We start from the raw sequence: 16,135 nt of genomic DNA on the forward strand, positions 1-16,135 counted from the left end.
TTGAGATGGGGTTTTTCTGTGTAGCCCTGCCTGTCCTGGAACTCATTCTGTAGACCAGGTTAGCCTTGAATTCGGAGATCCACCTGCCTCTTTCTCCTGAGTGTTGGGATCAAAGGCTCTGCCTCAGCCTCTCGTGTGTTAGAGTTACAGGTGTAGTTGGTGCGTGGTAATGTACGTCTCAGTTCCAGCACTCGACAGGCGGAGGCAGGTGGATCTCTGTGAGTTCGAGGGCAGCCTGGTTGACAGAGTGAATTCAAAGACAGCCAGTGCTACACAAAGAAATCCTGTCTCAAAAAACAGAAAGCAACAAACAGAATTACAGGCGTGTCCCACCGTGCACTCTGTTGGTAAGCGTTAACTTGAAATGCCATCAGTATTGCAGACTGAAATGGTTGGTGCCTTAGACTTTAACAAGTTTGTTACTTTCTAGAAGGCACTCCTAAATCGTGTTCTTCCTTTGAATTTCCACAGCAGCAAGTTGTAGGTTGTGGGAAAAACAAAAACAAAAAAACAAACAAACAAAAAATGTCACCACCTATATTGTCTTTTCCTGCACAGATACCTGTGACAGTCAATCCGTGGTGATGGGGAGGGAAGTGAGCTCCAGGCAGGACCAGCAGGACTGGGTGGTGATGTCGTGTGAGCTGGGATGGAGAAGCAGGCAGGGCATTGACGTCCTGTCTTACCCTGTTGTGTTTCATCGATCCAGTGATTTGGTGCCAGAGCCGTTTCGCACTAGTCTCTTTGGGTAGAGGTTATTATGTGTATTTGCCTGGGTAAGCACGTTGATAAACTTGTAATAAAGCGCATCAGACCGTTCCCTTGGCAGGGCCCACCAGAACGGCCTGTGAGGCGGAGCTGTTTGCGATGGAGCATGGAAAACTTTGAAAGCAACATTTGAAACCACCCTAGGACTATTGTCTGTTCTCCTCTTCCCCAGCCATGTTTATAAAGATTCCGTCAGACAAGCATTTCATTCTGACTTCAGATATTCTCGGTGACTCGTTATCTGCCCTGCGGCGGTGCCTGCGCAACCCCTGTGCTTTTTCTTCCACTCTTGAAACTCTAAACCCTTTCCTCACCTCCTCCCAGAAACCTCCTGGTGCCCGTGGGCTCTCCAGTGTTTGGAGGGTAAAGGGAAGCAGGCCTCCGAGAAAGCCTGGAATTTGAAGTGTGCGACTCAACTGTAGTTGTGAACCAGACAGGATCACGGCCAGGCCGTGCCAAACTGTCTTCTACCAGGATTCTTCACTGCAGAGACAGTGGTTAGCTTGGGCATCTGGTTAATCAAATCACGCGTCCCCTGTAACCATGACAAGAGGCATGATTGAGGCATTTGTAAAAATTTGGCTTATAGTAAGTCTCATCATAATTTAAAAAAAAAAAAAAAAAAAGAATTACTTTCTTTGCTGACATTAAAACCCAAAGCCAGCCGAGAGGCTGAGGTTTCTACCACTACACCTGGTCCACATTGTGCTGGTTGAATCCGCATTTGCTTCACTGTAAATGATTTTGAGGATGGAATTCTTGGATTGTTTTCTGTCTTGTAAGCCCTTGACATTGCGTGGAACCTGTGCGCTTGCAAACCCCGGACAAGGGAAGGGCCCGCTCGGCCTCCCACCGAAAGGCGTTTGGCTGCGTTTGTTCTTCGTGCTCTAGAAGGAGGAAATGATATGACAATAAACAGAAATGCCTTTGCTGAAGAGAAGAGGAAAGCTGGTGTTTATCTAGTCAGGTGGTTTAGATTAGCTGTGATGCGGTTCTGTATTATGTTACTTTAAATCATTGTGTCCCAACAGGACATAAATTATGAAGATTGTTACAGTATGTTTCATCCTATGTAAGATCAACAAATTGGAATAATTTTTTTTTATAGGAAAATCACAGTGCTTTCAGCCAGGACTATTGAAGCCTTTAATTTGACTCCGGTATTTCTCAGATATTATTGTCTAATATGTAAAATATGATTTGCATAAGATATGAAATAATAAGCTTTCAAAACAAGAGGGAAGAATCTCCCCCTTGCACTTGGATGGACGGCAGTCCACTCCCTCCTGCCTCTGTCTGCACTGCGGGCACTCGTGCCTGCCCCTTCCTTGCTGGGCTAGCCTCTGCTCTGCCTGCCGCCCTCCCCGCCCCCGTGTCCTTAGCAGCTCAGAGACATGACAGGCCCAAGGGCGTGCAAACGTTGTTGTTCGTACACAGTCAGGAAAACACTTTCTCCAAATACATGGTTAATAGAAAGTAAGTTCCACAGTGAAGCCCTGCCAACTCAGCGTCGGATGTTAAAGTAATTTATGTATGGATATCGACAAGTAATGACTTAAAAATACATTCTCTGAGTATTTCCTCCGTTCTTCACTCTCTTCTGAGCTACGCTGCATCTCTGAACTTTTGATGTGGGACTGCTGTCAGCCGTACTTTACCAAGTTTATTTGGTCACAAAGAACACATGTTTTAGCTTAAAAATTAGTTTGTGTATGACGGGGTCCCGTGAACGTGGCACATGGTCTGCACACTGAAGTCCTGTCGTTAAGCGCTCTCTTCCTTCCCACGGTGACGGTAAGAGACTCATGGGCATTAAGTGATTAGTAGGGGTATGAAGTTTATTCAGGACCCTGGAAGGAGAAATACCCAGAATTCAAACATTTCAGGGTACGACGGCACTACCCGACAGCACTACCCGATGGCACTACCCATCTGAACACCAAGTCTTCGATACCAAAAATAAAGCAAGTGCTAAGCTTTCTTTTCTTTTCTCTTTCTTTCTTTCTTTNTTTCTTTCTTTCTTTCTTTCTTTCTTTCTTTTTTTTAAAGATTTATTTATTATATCTTAAGTACACTGTAGCTGACTTCAGACACACCAGAAGAGGGCATGAGATTTCATTACGGGTGGTTGTGAGCCACCATGTGGTTGCTGGGATTTGAACTCAGGACCTTTGGAAGAGCAGTTAGAACTCTTAACCGCTGAGCCATCTCTCCAGCCCCCTAAGCTTTTTTATTCCCTGTGGCCAGGAGCCCTTTCTCTTGAATTGCTTAGTAATGCTGTTTGAAACACACACACACACACACACACACACACACACACACAGAACCCCACATCCCTTCTTTTAGACCACAAGGGTGTGACTTCATTCTCCTTCAGCTTCACCTTAACAGGTGGTGACAAATTCTGAACACTCTGTGGTTTGCTTTAGCTCAGTGTCTAAAGACAGGTGGAGGCGCCATCCCACAGTCAGAGCTGTGGCATGCTCCTCCACACACATGCGCGTGCACACACACACACACACACCCCTTCTGAGACCTCCTCTTTCTTGGTTGCTGTCTGCTTGGCATAGCCGCCGGGAACTTGCCTCTGGTGGCCGCTTTCCTTCCAGCAATGAGTTGCCATCATCGGTCTCTGGTGCTCCTCTGTGAAGTTATCAGGATGCCCAATACTTGGTTGATGTATTTTTCCTTACAGAAAATATTGGCAAATGTGGTAGAAACTACTTTAAAAATCCTAAGGGCCCGGGCGGTGGTGGCGCACGCCTTTAGTCCCAGTACTTGGGAGACAGAGACAAGCGGATTTCTGAGTTCAAGGCCAGCCTGGTCTACAGAGTGAGTTCCAGGACAGCCAGGGCTACACAGAGAAACCCTGTCTCGAAAAATCCAAACAACAACAACAACAAAAAAAAAACCCCAAAACACCCCAAAAGCAAAACAAAAAACCTAAGGGAAACGGATTCCTGGTTTAAAACAGAGTAAAAGAAAGGGTAACTGTGGATCTATGAGTGTACTGCAGACATGTTTGTGCCACCAGATGGCCCGTGATGTGAAGTGTGAGGCTGCAGACCAGAACATGATGGATAATGTACATACAGCCACATCATGTATGCACTGTAATATATAATGTATGTACACCCGTACACCCACAGGAAGTATGTACTGTACTTGGTAATTGGTGTTATTTTTCTTATTTTTCTTTCAAATATTTGCGACCCTCCTGCTCTGAGTGCTCTGCCTGAGACCTGCTCTCATTCCCCACTGTCTCCCTCAGTTACCAACTCTTGTCTTCCTGTTGACGTGTGCTAGAGGAAGTAGAAGCCTACCCTTTCTCTCTCCTGGAAGAGAGTGCGGAGATTCCTTGTGGCTTCACCTCTTGTAGACCTGGATTGTACAAGCGTTAGTGGGGTCTTGAAGGTGGCTAATTGATTGTGAGGAGAAGCGGGGTGGATGTGGGGCTCCTTTGGCGGAGTGATTGCCATACATGGATGACGATGCCCCAGGTTTAATCCCTAGTATTGAGTAAACTGGGCATGGTGGTGCACACTTGTAATCCCAACACCAGGGAGGCGGAGGTGGTGGGAGGATCAGAAGATGCAGGTCATCCTCTGCCACAGGAGCTCAAGGCCAGCTTGGGATCCATGAGACCTGTCTCAGAAAAGGAAAATGCAGTCGGCCATGTGACCTTGGTGTTTGGGAGGCTGAGGCAAAGGAGGGTTTCTGTCAATCAGGAAAAGACTGCTACTTTTGCATCTTCTTTTTTAATGTATTTGGTCTGATACTGTGAATTCACATGGTTTGAAGCATGGCATTGAAGAGAGACATTTTCCCTGTATAACATTGAACTTTTATAATGATAATATCAAGGAGCTTAAGGTTCAGTTTTTTCAGAGATTGCTAAAATCAACAATGAAAACCAAAAGACCCCAAAGATCCGTGGAAATCTTTGTAATAATTCTCACTTCATAAGACCTTGAAAGCTTAGAAATCAGCTTATATCAGAGGATCAGGTAAGGAAGCCCCAGTAGGCGGCTGCATGTGACAGTGAGCAGTAGGGTATCAGTCAGTGTTGTGACATTAGACAACTCCAGTGATTGCGCCTCTCGTACTTCCCCTTTGTGCTGGTTTTGGAACTGTGCCTTGGTCTGCATTAGCAGACGAGAGTGGTTAGGAGACTGGTGGCATGCACTGCTTGGAAGAGTGCAAACTTGAGGGTTGAGGGGAACCCTAGTCAGACTGGGAAGCTGTCTGCTCAAGAGTAGCCGTTGGGGATACGGGAGGTAGTGGGTCTGTGTGTGGAGGAGGCCAGCAATGGTGGTGTCTTTCTGGGGAAAGAGCAAGTTGAGTAGAATGTCTTTTTTTTGGTACAAATCAGTTTCCTGGACTCTGAAGAGCTCTAACCGAATAGATAGAAGTGACGGTGGATGGTGTGTGGAGGACTGAATGTCTTCAGACTCTGCTGCCCTGAGATTTGGGTGCTTCTGTGGCTAGCCACCTACCGGGGGAGGGAGGTCTCACTGTGGTAGAGTGGTTGGATCTACCTGAGGGCATGAGACAATTGCATGAGAAAGCCAGTTGTATTTTAGATTAGGGCATTCTTGCCCCAGGTTGTTGGAAATGATGAGCTCTGTAGCAGATTAGGTCCAGGACTGGTAGACTGCTGCCCCAGGACTGGTGGAACTGTATCTGGCTCCAGACAGATGCAAGTCCAGGGAATGGTACTCAGGCCTCTCTGACACACAAGACACAGACACACAGACACACACAGAAACATAGACACAGACAGACAGACAGACAGACACACACACCTCTGTGCTTGAGAACTCTAGTCCTGGGCTGAACTGCTCACCGACCCTGAGGAAGTCTTCCTGTGGCAACACCCACTTAAAGAAACAGTTCTCAAGATGTTGCAGAGGTTTTTTTTTTTTTGGACTCTAGGCTGGTTTGGAAAAGAATGTTTCCTTTCTAGGCCACAGGTGCTACAGTGTTAAAGCATTCTGAGTGTAACCAGAAGCAGTGCCAGGTCCGGGAGGGTACCACATGGATTGCCTGTTTCGAAAAGGTCGAGTTAAGGAACCCCACTGATGTCTGTAGCCCATGTCTACTGCAGTCTGGGGCTGAGTGCAGTTGACTCCACACTCTGTAGTTGACCCCTGGGCTCATGGAGAGAGGAAAACGGCTGAGGGAGTACATCTTGGGCTGGGTCTGTCCCTCACGGTTCTGGTCAAGAGTCTTGTGTTGACCCACAAATTAAGATCTGATGTTTCCTTCATAGGGACTGAAATAGTGAAAGTTACAGGGGGCAGAGAATGGCTTTCCCCGGTGCACCAAGCAGTGTTTCTGTGATTGATGTCACCAACACAGAGGGAAGGTCCTGTCCCGTGACACGCGCATGCTTGGCAATGATCTTGCCTTGTATTTTCCTTAATAATTTTCATTATTTTTAATTAAAGTTGAAGAAGTGCAGACTCTAGCTGAAATTAAGGTAGGCTGTGTTGCCGGAATCTGGTAATTACTTTAATTGATCACAAGATAGTTTCCTTGATCACCAATTAGAGTAAATTGCCGATCAAGTTTCAAGACGTGAAGAAATGCCCAAACTGATTTATGTAATAGTGTTTCCATTTCTAATCAGACATAAATATCGTTTCCTTCCACAGCAATTGTGTTTTTTAAAAGAAGGGTTATAGGCCTACAAACATGGAGTGATTCGTAAACAATAGCAAGTTCTAATTCATTGCATTAGTGAGGGAAGTATTTAGCGGCTTAATGGAGATTGTAGTGGGGAAATTACTTGAGAGTACCTGGTGCTCATTTTCTTAGTGGGAGATATGTTCTTTTTTAGTACGTAATTAAAATAGTCTATAATCAAAATATGAAGGCAGTTGATTTGAAGGACATATATCAAAGGGAGGTATGTTGAGGACTGCAAGGTTCATGTTGTAAATGTGCCCGGAGTTAAGCCTGTGAGCTTCAGTAAGTCATACATGTTACTGGGACCAAGTCTGTACCCTAAGTGCGGGGTGCTGGGACACGTTTCACAGATTGATACGGATTCCTGTTTTCGTTTTGTTCATCTGATAGTCTTCCATGGTTCCGCGGAGTAAAATGAAACAAAAGTAACTTTGAGAAAAATTCAAGTTTCCAAAGAAGACTTGATTTGGGGTTCACAGAAAAAAAAAATCTTTAATTGCTGGTGGTTTGGAGATTTCCAAATGACAAACTTGGTTGGCCCAATTTGCTGTGATTGTAATGCTCACATTCCTGGGAATGGCGGAGAGACTCAAGGACTCATACTTCATCATGCACTCCGGGCTTGGTCACGAAATGTTTGTAATTTGCAATACAGGAAAGACTGAAACTATTATCAGCCATTATATGTTATTTGTTGACCATATGTTTGTTTGAAATGGCCGTGGCTCAACAGAACACGGCTCATAGACAAACTATGCTGTAAATTGGCACTAAAAAACCCACCTCAACAGGTAGGCGTATGTTAAGAAGCTAACATGAGCCAAAGTATTTTAATATGAACCATATTACATATGTTGCAGGATCCTGGTTCCTTATACAGCGATAACTTCATCTGCATGACTCCTTTGTTTTTTTTTCCTCTCTTTCAAACTAATTCTTCAAACTAGATCAAATATATTCATTGTGCAAATTCAGAAGGTCCTAAGAACACAGTGCGTTGTCCCAGTTTCTGGCCCTGATCACCTGTGTCTCAGTCCCTGCCTTCAACTTATATTGTTCCTGTAGGTCCATATTGCTCAAAGACAGTAGTGCACAGACAGGCTTGGTCACTGCCCGTCCTCCAACACAGCTCACAGACTCCCATGCACTTCTCATTCAGTAGTGGTTCTTGGTACTATCTGTGTTTTCACATCCTTCTTGATAACTCCATCATATTCCTGTGTGCAAATGTATCGCAAGCTACACTATCTGTCTTCCAGTCCGTGCTGCAACAAAGTAATAAATTACACTATTGTAACTGTTGTATGAGTGTCTGCAGTGACAAGTTCTGAGAAGTGTAACTGTTTGTTTTAAAGTCATGGACTTGTGTGCGTGCACACACATGTGTGCATGTGTGTGAGTCTGTATAAGAATATGACACGTGTGTGCTGTGGTGCCTGTGTAGAGGCCAGAGGATCATTTAAGGGGTTGGTTCTATCTTTTTACTGTGGATTCCAGGCCCTGAACTCAGGTAGTCAGGCTGTGTGGCAAGCACTTTCATGTACTGCTCCATCTTGCTGTCTCCTGATCCATCCCCCTTTTAAAGCCAGGGTCTCACTATGCTATCCTAGTTGATCTGGAACTCTCTATGGACCAGGGTGGCCTCAAACACACAGAGACCTGCCTGCCTCTGCTCCCAGGTGCTGGGATTAAAGGTGTGCACCACTACTCCTGACTTTTTAAAAAATCATTTTATTTTTAAGTTGTGTCTAGCTGTGTCTTTGTGTGCAGGTGTCCCCTGAAGCCGGAGTTGCAGATGGTTGTGAGCTGCCTGTGGATTCTAGAAATTGAATGGGACTGGAAGAGCAGCAAGGCCCCTAACTGCTCAGCCTTCTCTCTGAGGCATCTTACCATGTGGCACAGGCTGGTTTCAAGCTTGGGAGCTCTTGGTTCAGTTCTCTCAGTGTTTGATGGCAAGTGTGTGCTACCATGCCTCTCAGACATTTATGTTTATATATACCTAAGGGTTTTTTCTCCCAGAATTTTATACACGAGCACTTCTTCTAAATCACCGAACTCCTTTGTGTATTTTTTACAGTCATCACTCACTTATTTATTTATTTATTTTTCATTTATTCAGTGTGTATGGGTCCATTTTGTCTGCAGTTATGTCTGTGCACCAAGTATGTGCCTGGTGCTGAGGAGATACCGGAAGAGGACATTGGATCCCCAGGGATTAGAGTTACAGACACTTATAAGACACTATACAGGTGCTGGGAATCAAACTTGGATCCTCTGGAAGAGCAGTCAGTGCTCTTAACCACTGAGCCATCTCTCTCTACCCCCTTCTAACTGTAAAATTGTTTTAAAGGGTGGGATATTTATTGTAAAAAACCAACAGAACTAACCCTTAATTCCTCCCACTCCCAGAACATTTTAAATGATTTGTTTATTTCCCCTTTTTATTTGTATAAGCGTTTGTCAGCATGTATCGCACACATATGAGCATGCAGTAGCTGTGGAGGTCAGAGTGGGTGATGGCTCCCTTGGAACTGGAGTTATGGCTAATTGTAACCTAATGTGGGTGCTGAGAACCTAACGCAGGTCTCTGCAAGAGCAGCAAGTGCTCGTATCCACTGGGCAGCACTGCACAGCTCTTCCCTAGCATTTTAGAAAGAGGGCTTATTTAGGACAGAAACCCCGCCAACTCAACATAAATGTTTTATTTGCCTGTATTTTTCTGTACTTTCTGCTTCGTTAGTTTTGAGGCTTTTCTTCATCACTTGGGTTGTGCCCCTTCATTGTTTGCTTTTGTAAAATGCGATGAAGCAGTGCCCACTTGCCTTCAGTCATGGCCATGCTGTTTGTGGTGGTGTGGTGTGTCTTCACATTTTATTTACGTTGTGTTTTCCTTAGTTGGAAATGTTTGCTTTATTTTCAGTCTGGAGGGTACTATTACACATACAGTGTTGCGTGACAAATGCAGCCCTCTCTCCTTGGTACTCTTCTGTTAAAGTGCATGAGAACTCAGGTGCTGTCTGTCTGTCCCTCTCTTTCACTGTTAGCTCCAGTTGATACTGTCTGTCTCCAGCTGCAGTGTCCCATTGAATGTATGGAAGGACCTTAAACACTTGTCTTCAGCTTTCAGACCTCCTGGGCCTCTCTTCCCTCTCTAGTTGGCAATCCTTACTGCTGATTCCACTTGCTGTTGGCTCCTTAATTGGTCTAGTTGTGGTAAGTGGTATATATGTGGTGTGTGTGTGCACACGTGTGTGTGTGTGTGTGTGTGTGTGTGTGTGTGTATAGAACAGAGACTAACTTTGTAGGATGGCTTTCCCCTTTCCGGTTCTCCATGGATTCTGAGAATAGAACTCCCAAGGCTCAGAAGGCAAGAGCCATCTCACCAGCCTGTCTCTAGGATGTTTCTTTTACATCTTGTTTTCTTTCAGTCCTGGAGCTCACCTGGCTTCTGTTAGTGCCCAGGCTGGGGGTTCTACCTTGGAGCCACCTGTCCCCTGACTCTGTTTATGACTTTCCTCCTTACTGTGGCAAATAGGCTTGCATTAGACGCTTTATTTGTCTCATTTATTCATTTCCTAATTCCTTTAAGTTGTTGGTTTATTTATTTTATGTTTATGGGTGTTTTTGCCTGCCTGCGTGTCTGTGTACCATGTGTATGCCTGGTGCTCAAGGAGTTCCGAAGAGAGCAATGAATCTCCTGGGCCTGGAGTTACAGTTGGTTTGAGCTGCTGTGGGTGCTGGGACTTGAACCCAGGTCCTCTGCAAGAGCAGCAGTGCTCTTAACCATTGAGCCATCTCTCCAGCTTGTTGACTTCTATCCGTGCCCCTTTCCTTAGTCAGCCTGGGTTGTTAGGGAGCCTGTTCAGTTTCCAGCTTCGTTGGATGGAATGATTTTAGAAGGCCTACACTTACTATTTTGATTCAAATAATCTTTAATTTCTCATTATTATTTTATTTATTCACTTTACATCCTGCTCACCCCCTCCACCCCCACAACCCTTCCCTCACCCCCTTTTCTGAGTGGGTGGGGCCCCTCTGGGCATCTCCTCACCCTGGCACAGAGTATCTCTGCAGGGCTAGGTGCATCCTCTCCCACTGAGGCCACACAAGAAGAACAGCTAGAAGAACAGGCAACAGCTTTGGGGACAGCCCCTACCCCAGTTGTTCAGGACCCACATCAAGACCAAGCTGCACATCTGCTGCATGTGCGCAGGGAGGCCTAGGTCCAGCCTTTGGTTGGTGGTTCAGTTCTAAGAGCCTCAAGGGTCCAGGTTAGTTGACTCTGTTGGTCTTCCTGTGGAGTTCCTGTCCCCTTTGGGGCTGCATTCCTTCCTCCTACTCTTCCATAAGAGTCCCCAGGCTCTGTCCACTGTTTGGCTGTGGGTCTCTGCATCCGTCTGAGTCAGCTGCTGGGTGGAGCCTCTCAGAGGGCAGCCATGCTAGACTCCTGACTGCAAGCATAACAGATTATCATCAGTAATGTCAGGGATGGGTGCTTGCCATGGGATGGGTCTCAAGTTGGGCTGGTTATTGGTTGGCCGTCCCCTCAGTCTCTGCTCCATCCCCGCCCCTGCATTTCTCTTAGGATAAATTTGGGGATCTAAAGTTTTGTGTGTGGGTTGGTATCCCTATTGCTCCATTGTGGCTCCTGCCTGACCCCCCCCCCCATTCTCCTTACCATCCCCTCCCCCAACCAGTTCCTTTCATCCATCTGCCTCTTACGAATGTTTTATTCCCCCTTTTAAGTGAGATTCAAGCACCCTCCCTTGTAGCTTCTTTCTTGTTTAGCTTCTTTGGGTCTGTGGTGTGTAGCATGGCACCTGTGTTTATGGCTGCTATCCACTTATCAGTGAGTACATGCCATGCATGTCCTGTTGGGACTGGGTTACCTCATTCATGATGATATTCTCAAGTCCCATCCACTTGCCTGCAGAATTCATTATGTCTTTGTAGCTGAGTAGTATTCTATTGTGTAGATGTCCCACATTTTCTTGGGAATCATTCTCCCTTAGTTCTACCAGCTATACCACTCCTGGGCACATACCCAAAAGATGCTCCACCATCCCACAAGGACAGTTGCTCAACTATGTTCATAGCAGCTTGATTCATAATAGCCAAAAACTGGAAGGCACCTAGCTGTCCCTCAACTGAAGAATGGATATAGAAAATGTGGCCTACACTCTTAATATCTTAAGGTCATTAAATTCCACTGGAGCCTTGCTAAGCAATAGCTAGGGCTGTGAAAAGAAATCTTTGAAAGAGGATCATCGCCAGTGCTCACTGCTGATGTGGCTGTTTGGTTCCTCCAGCATCCTCCACATAACCACAGTCCTCCTTCCTCCTCTCCCTGCTCACCACTCATCTAAACTCCTGCAGCCATAGCTCTTATAACATAAATGTGTATTGCGATGGACATTCTAACTGTGTAAGCTCGGAAGTAGGTATATGATAGATCTGGTCTGTTGTGTAGAAGGAGGCAGGTGGGATTTCTTTTTTGCACTCCGAGCCAATTGTGGGACTATTGGGCTTTGTGATGTTTTCTTTACTAAATTAAATTTATATCATTGTCGTCGTCATCTTCATCAATAGTGTGTGTGTGTGTGTGTGTGTGTGTGCCATGGTCCACAGGGAGGTCAAAGGACGACTTTCTGGAGTTGGTTCTTTTATTCTATTGTAGGTAGGGTTCTGAGAGTCGAGCTCAGGTTGTCCAGCTTATGTGACAAATGCTTTTACCTGCCGAGCCATAGTCACTGCCTTGAGATATCATGTCTGTCTGTCATTCTGTGTACCAATTATCTATCCCTCCCTCCCTCCCTCCCTCCCTCCCTCCCTCCCTCCTCTCTTTATCTCTTTTTTTTGAGGCAGAGACTCACTCTATAGTTCCGTCTAGCCTGGAACTCTTTTTTTGTTTGTTTGTTTGTTTTGGGACAGGGTTTCTCTGTGTAGCCCTGGCTATCCTGGAACTCACTCTGTAGACCATGCTGGCCTTGAACTCAGAAATCTGCCTGCCTCTGCCTCCCAAGTGCTGGGATTAAAGGCATGTGCCACCACTGCCTGGCTTCTGGCCTAGAACTCTTTGTGTAGACCAAACTGGCCTCAAAGTCATAGAAATCTGCCTGCCTTTGCCTCCTGTAATATTTTCTTAAATCTGAATCTTAAGGGATGGCAAGATGGCTCAGTGGTCATACCACTACACCTCATGCCCCGAGTTCCATGTGGTTCTGCACAACCACTGCAGTCATTTGCTCACAGCCATAGATACCTGCAGCAGCAGAGGGGGCGCTCACAGGCCCCTTTACCTCTGCACTGCTCATCCTTACTAGATTTTGGGAGAGCAGGAAATCACTGTCTTTAGCTGTGTACCCACTATTGAGCCCACTAGGCTCTCACGATGGCTCCAGACTCATGGTCACACCGATGGCCCTGGCTCTCAGGGATCAGATCTGGAGTGAAAGGGGGCAGGAGGGGACATTTGCTCTGGATAAGTCCACATGTAGCTAAATGAATTCTTCCCTCCCCTTCCTTTTAAAATGTATTGCCCATGACTGACAGTTCACAGGACCAATCATGTGTGCACCCAGTGCAGGTAACTCAGCACGCTTGTGCATTCATGATTGTGCTGAGTCCAGACTGCAGTCCGAAACTTCATCCTGTCGTCAGCTTCTCACAGACTCTGTGGTCCCCTTCCACAGACGTCCCCGAGCCTTAGAGGGGGTTGTGTAAAGTAGGATTATTATTTGTAGCCGCTTTCATAAAAGTGTGAAAGAAAGCAAAACAGAAGCAGAGGCCTTCTCCTTGGCCTCTCTGGTTCCCCTGCTGTCCATGTCGTTGGGCAGGGTCCTCGGCTTGTTTCCTTCCAGGCTCATCTTCGGCTGAGGCACACTGTCACCTCAGCTTGGTGGGGCTGTAGCCATGTAGCATGGTGGTGAAGGTAGGCCTTCACTGGCCATCCTCTGACAGGTGGGCTGGGACAGCTGTCGGCCTTTCTCCACAGCCCTGCCGCCCGATGGCCGAAGTACCCCATTCACTAAAAACAGAAGGACCAGCTAAGAAGCAAATTGGCTCCCTCAATTGGGGCAGGTAGACCCAGGGCTCTGGATTGAAGGGAAATTATCCCAGTGCAGTCGGGAGTCCTAGGACAATTAAGCCGTCCAGACAGGTCACTAGGTGACACTCATTTCCTGGTTTGTTTATTTGAGCCAGATTGCTTCCCCACCTCGCAGTCGGCTGCCTCGGTGCCCTTCTTCCCCTGTGATTTCCCAGGCTTCCCCAGCAGGCCAGCAAGCCTTTATCTGGTTGGGCGGCTCTGGGGTCTCCCAGCTACAGAGCACGCAGGGTGGGGCAGGTAACTAACTGCTCTGGACGCCCTGTTTTGCAGGCGTTTGGCTTTATGTCCAGGGTTGCTCTGCAAGCAGAGAAGATGAATCACCACCCGGAATGGTTCAACGTCTACAACAAGGTAACTGAACCTCTTTATTTTTGGATGACTTTAATTTTGGAATTGAAGAAACTTATTTGTGAGTCCACAGAAAGTGCCGAGAAAGTACTCTCTAAGAAACCCCATATGTCCCTGTTATGTTCTCTAAGAAACCCCGTATGTCCCTGTTAGTAACACAGCCAGGGCGCTCCTGAGATCACAGCTCCTCTTTCAGAAGTTTGGGCTAGATTAGGCTCCTGAGTTGATCTTGAATATCAGCTATGAAGATAATAAGGCTTTATATTTTTTTGTGGAGGGGGATTTCTTTGGAGGAGAATATTATTAAGTCAGTCTCTCTGGGTATCCCTGGCTGGCTTGTAAGTCACTGTGAATACCAGGCTTGAGGGAGATCCTCCTGCCTCTGCTTCGCATTTTGTGAGAACATAGGCATGCGCTGCCATGCTGTTACCTGAGACCTCAGAGTTAATTTGAAAATAATTTGTTAGCAAATCAGATAGCATGGCCTTACGTATCTCGTGGAAATAAATCTCAGAAAACGTTTCTTTGTGGTAAATGTTTATTAAAGATTTGATCTCCAGAGGGCAGGCTGGAAAGTTTTAAGGGGTGCAGCGAGAACACCCTGTCCCCCAAGAGTGTCCTGCCTTTATGGTCTCAGCACTCGGGGTGTCCGTCCAGATTTCTCTGAAGGCCTATAAGTCATCTTGGAGAAATGAGAATTCCACTTTGGGGTTTTAAAAAAGAAGCAATTCCTAAGGGTCCAGTTCCGGGTTGAACTTGGCCTCCCCGGATGTCTGTCTTGCTTTTCGATCTTGTAGTTGAAGCATGGCCTTACCCGGTTCCTCAGCTGGCAGCTTTTGTACCTCACTCAGCTGCTGCCCGCCCAATAGGTCGACTTGCCCTTTCCTGGAGGCCTGAACAGAGCTGGTGGAAGTGAAGTTCTGGAGTTAAAATGGAGCCTCCTCCGTTCCTCCAGGAAGCGAGGTTTTCCATGCTGGCAGCTGACCGCCCTCTTCCCCTGGGGACCTTTACTCTTAGGTGGCGGCCACAAAGCCTGATGGGTCTGGGAAACTCTGTGTTTATCTGAAATTTAAGTCACATACCCCCCAGTTCTCAGATAGGAATGTTGAGAAGTACACTCATGCCTGCTGCCCAGGGAGAAAGCCCACAGGCCCCTGCTCAGATCTGAAAAGCTGCTCTCCCTTCGTAGGTCCAGATAACCCTTACCTCGCATGACTATGGAGGCCTGACCAAGAGGGATGTGAAGCTGGCCCAGTTCATTGAAAAAGCTGCTGCATCTCTGTGAGCTGATGCCCGCCTTGTCTGCAGGGTTGTTTGAAAGCCATTTATGTTAATAAATTGTCATAAAGTAGTTCATAGTTACATGTATACATTTTTGTATGATTGATGCTCAAATACAGAATGTTTTGAAGCCAAGCCTGAGTTATTTGTCATTACACCTAGTCAAGGACATGATAAACCAATTTGATTTAAAATTTTAAAATGTGGTGTGTGTGTGTGTGTGTGTATGTGTGTGTGTGCGCATGCGTGCATAGCTGTTTATGGAGGTGCAGGCCCTCTGGAGCAGTTGTGAGCTGTCTGATATGGGTTCTGGGAACTGAACTCAAAGCCTCTGAAAGAACAATATAAGCTCTTAACTGCTGAGCCATCTCTCTACCCCCAATCTGGGTTGCTATATGAATAATATTTTCAAAGAAATACAACTTTTAAAGAAATGTTTTTTTCTAGACAGGTTCTCACTCTGTAGATAGACTGGCTTTGTATTGTCCAGTCTGGCTTAGAAAAAAATGGAATTTTGTTTATAGATTCACTTTATGATGTTTTACTTGCATATATGTCTGTGGACCACGTATGTGTCTGTGGAGGTCAGAAGAGGGTATCCAGTTCCCTGGAACTGGAGGTACGGACATTTGTGAGCTGCCATCCAGGTGCTGGAATTGAACCTGGGTCTTTGGCAAGAGCAGCAAGCACTAAACTGTTGAGCATCTCTCCAGCCCCCCAAATGGCCAGAATGGGGATAGGAGAATAGTCCCCTTATGTCACCCAGGACTTCAGAGCAGGCCTTTGTAATACAGTGTTGGAGGACCGCAGGAAGGAACTCCTCATTCAGAAGATGTGTGTATGGAATAATTCTCACAGAGCGAAAGCTGTCCTGGGTGGCTGTGTATGGAATAATTCTCACAGAGCGAAAGCTGTCCTGGGTGGCTGTGTATAGAATAA

At 46.2% G+C, this 16,135-nt stretch overlaps 1 protein-coding gene across 4 annotated transcripts in view; it reads left to right on the forward strand.

The window, feature by feature from the left end:
• Pcbd2 (pterin-4 alpha-carbinolamine dehydratase 2) overlaps positions 1-15,394 on the forward strand; it is a 47,774-nt gene extending 32,380 nt beyond the window's left edge. For 3 of the 4 annotated variants that reach the window (XM_029547546.1, XM_029547547.1, XM_029547545.1), the window contains 2 exons: positions 13,838-13,918; positions 15,105-15,394. In XM_029547546.1, coding sequence (XP_029403406.1) covers positions 13,838-13,918; positions 15,105-15,200 — 177 coding nt within the window. In that variant the 3' untranslated portion in view covers positions 15,201-15,394. The remainder of the gene's footprint in view (positions 1-13,837; positions 13,919-15,104) is intronic. The other variant, XM_021216006.1, reaches the window with a different exon arrangement.
• Positions 15,395-16,135: the final 741 nt, after the last annotated feature.

Source organism: Mus pahari, chromosome 16, assembly GCF_900095145.1.
Source record: "Mus pahari chromosome 16, PAHARI_EIJ_v1.1, whole genome shotgun sequence".
NCBI classification, from domain to species: domain Eukaryota; kingdom Metazoa; phylum Chordata; class Mammalia; order Rodentia; family Muridae; genus Mus; species Mus pahari.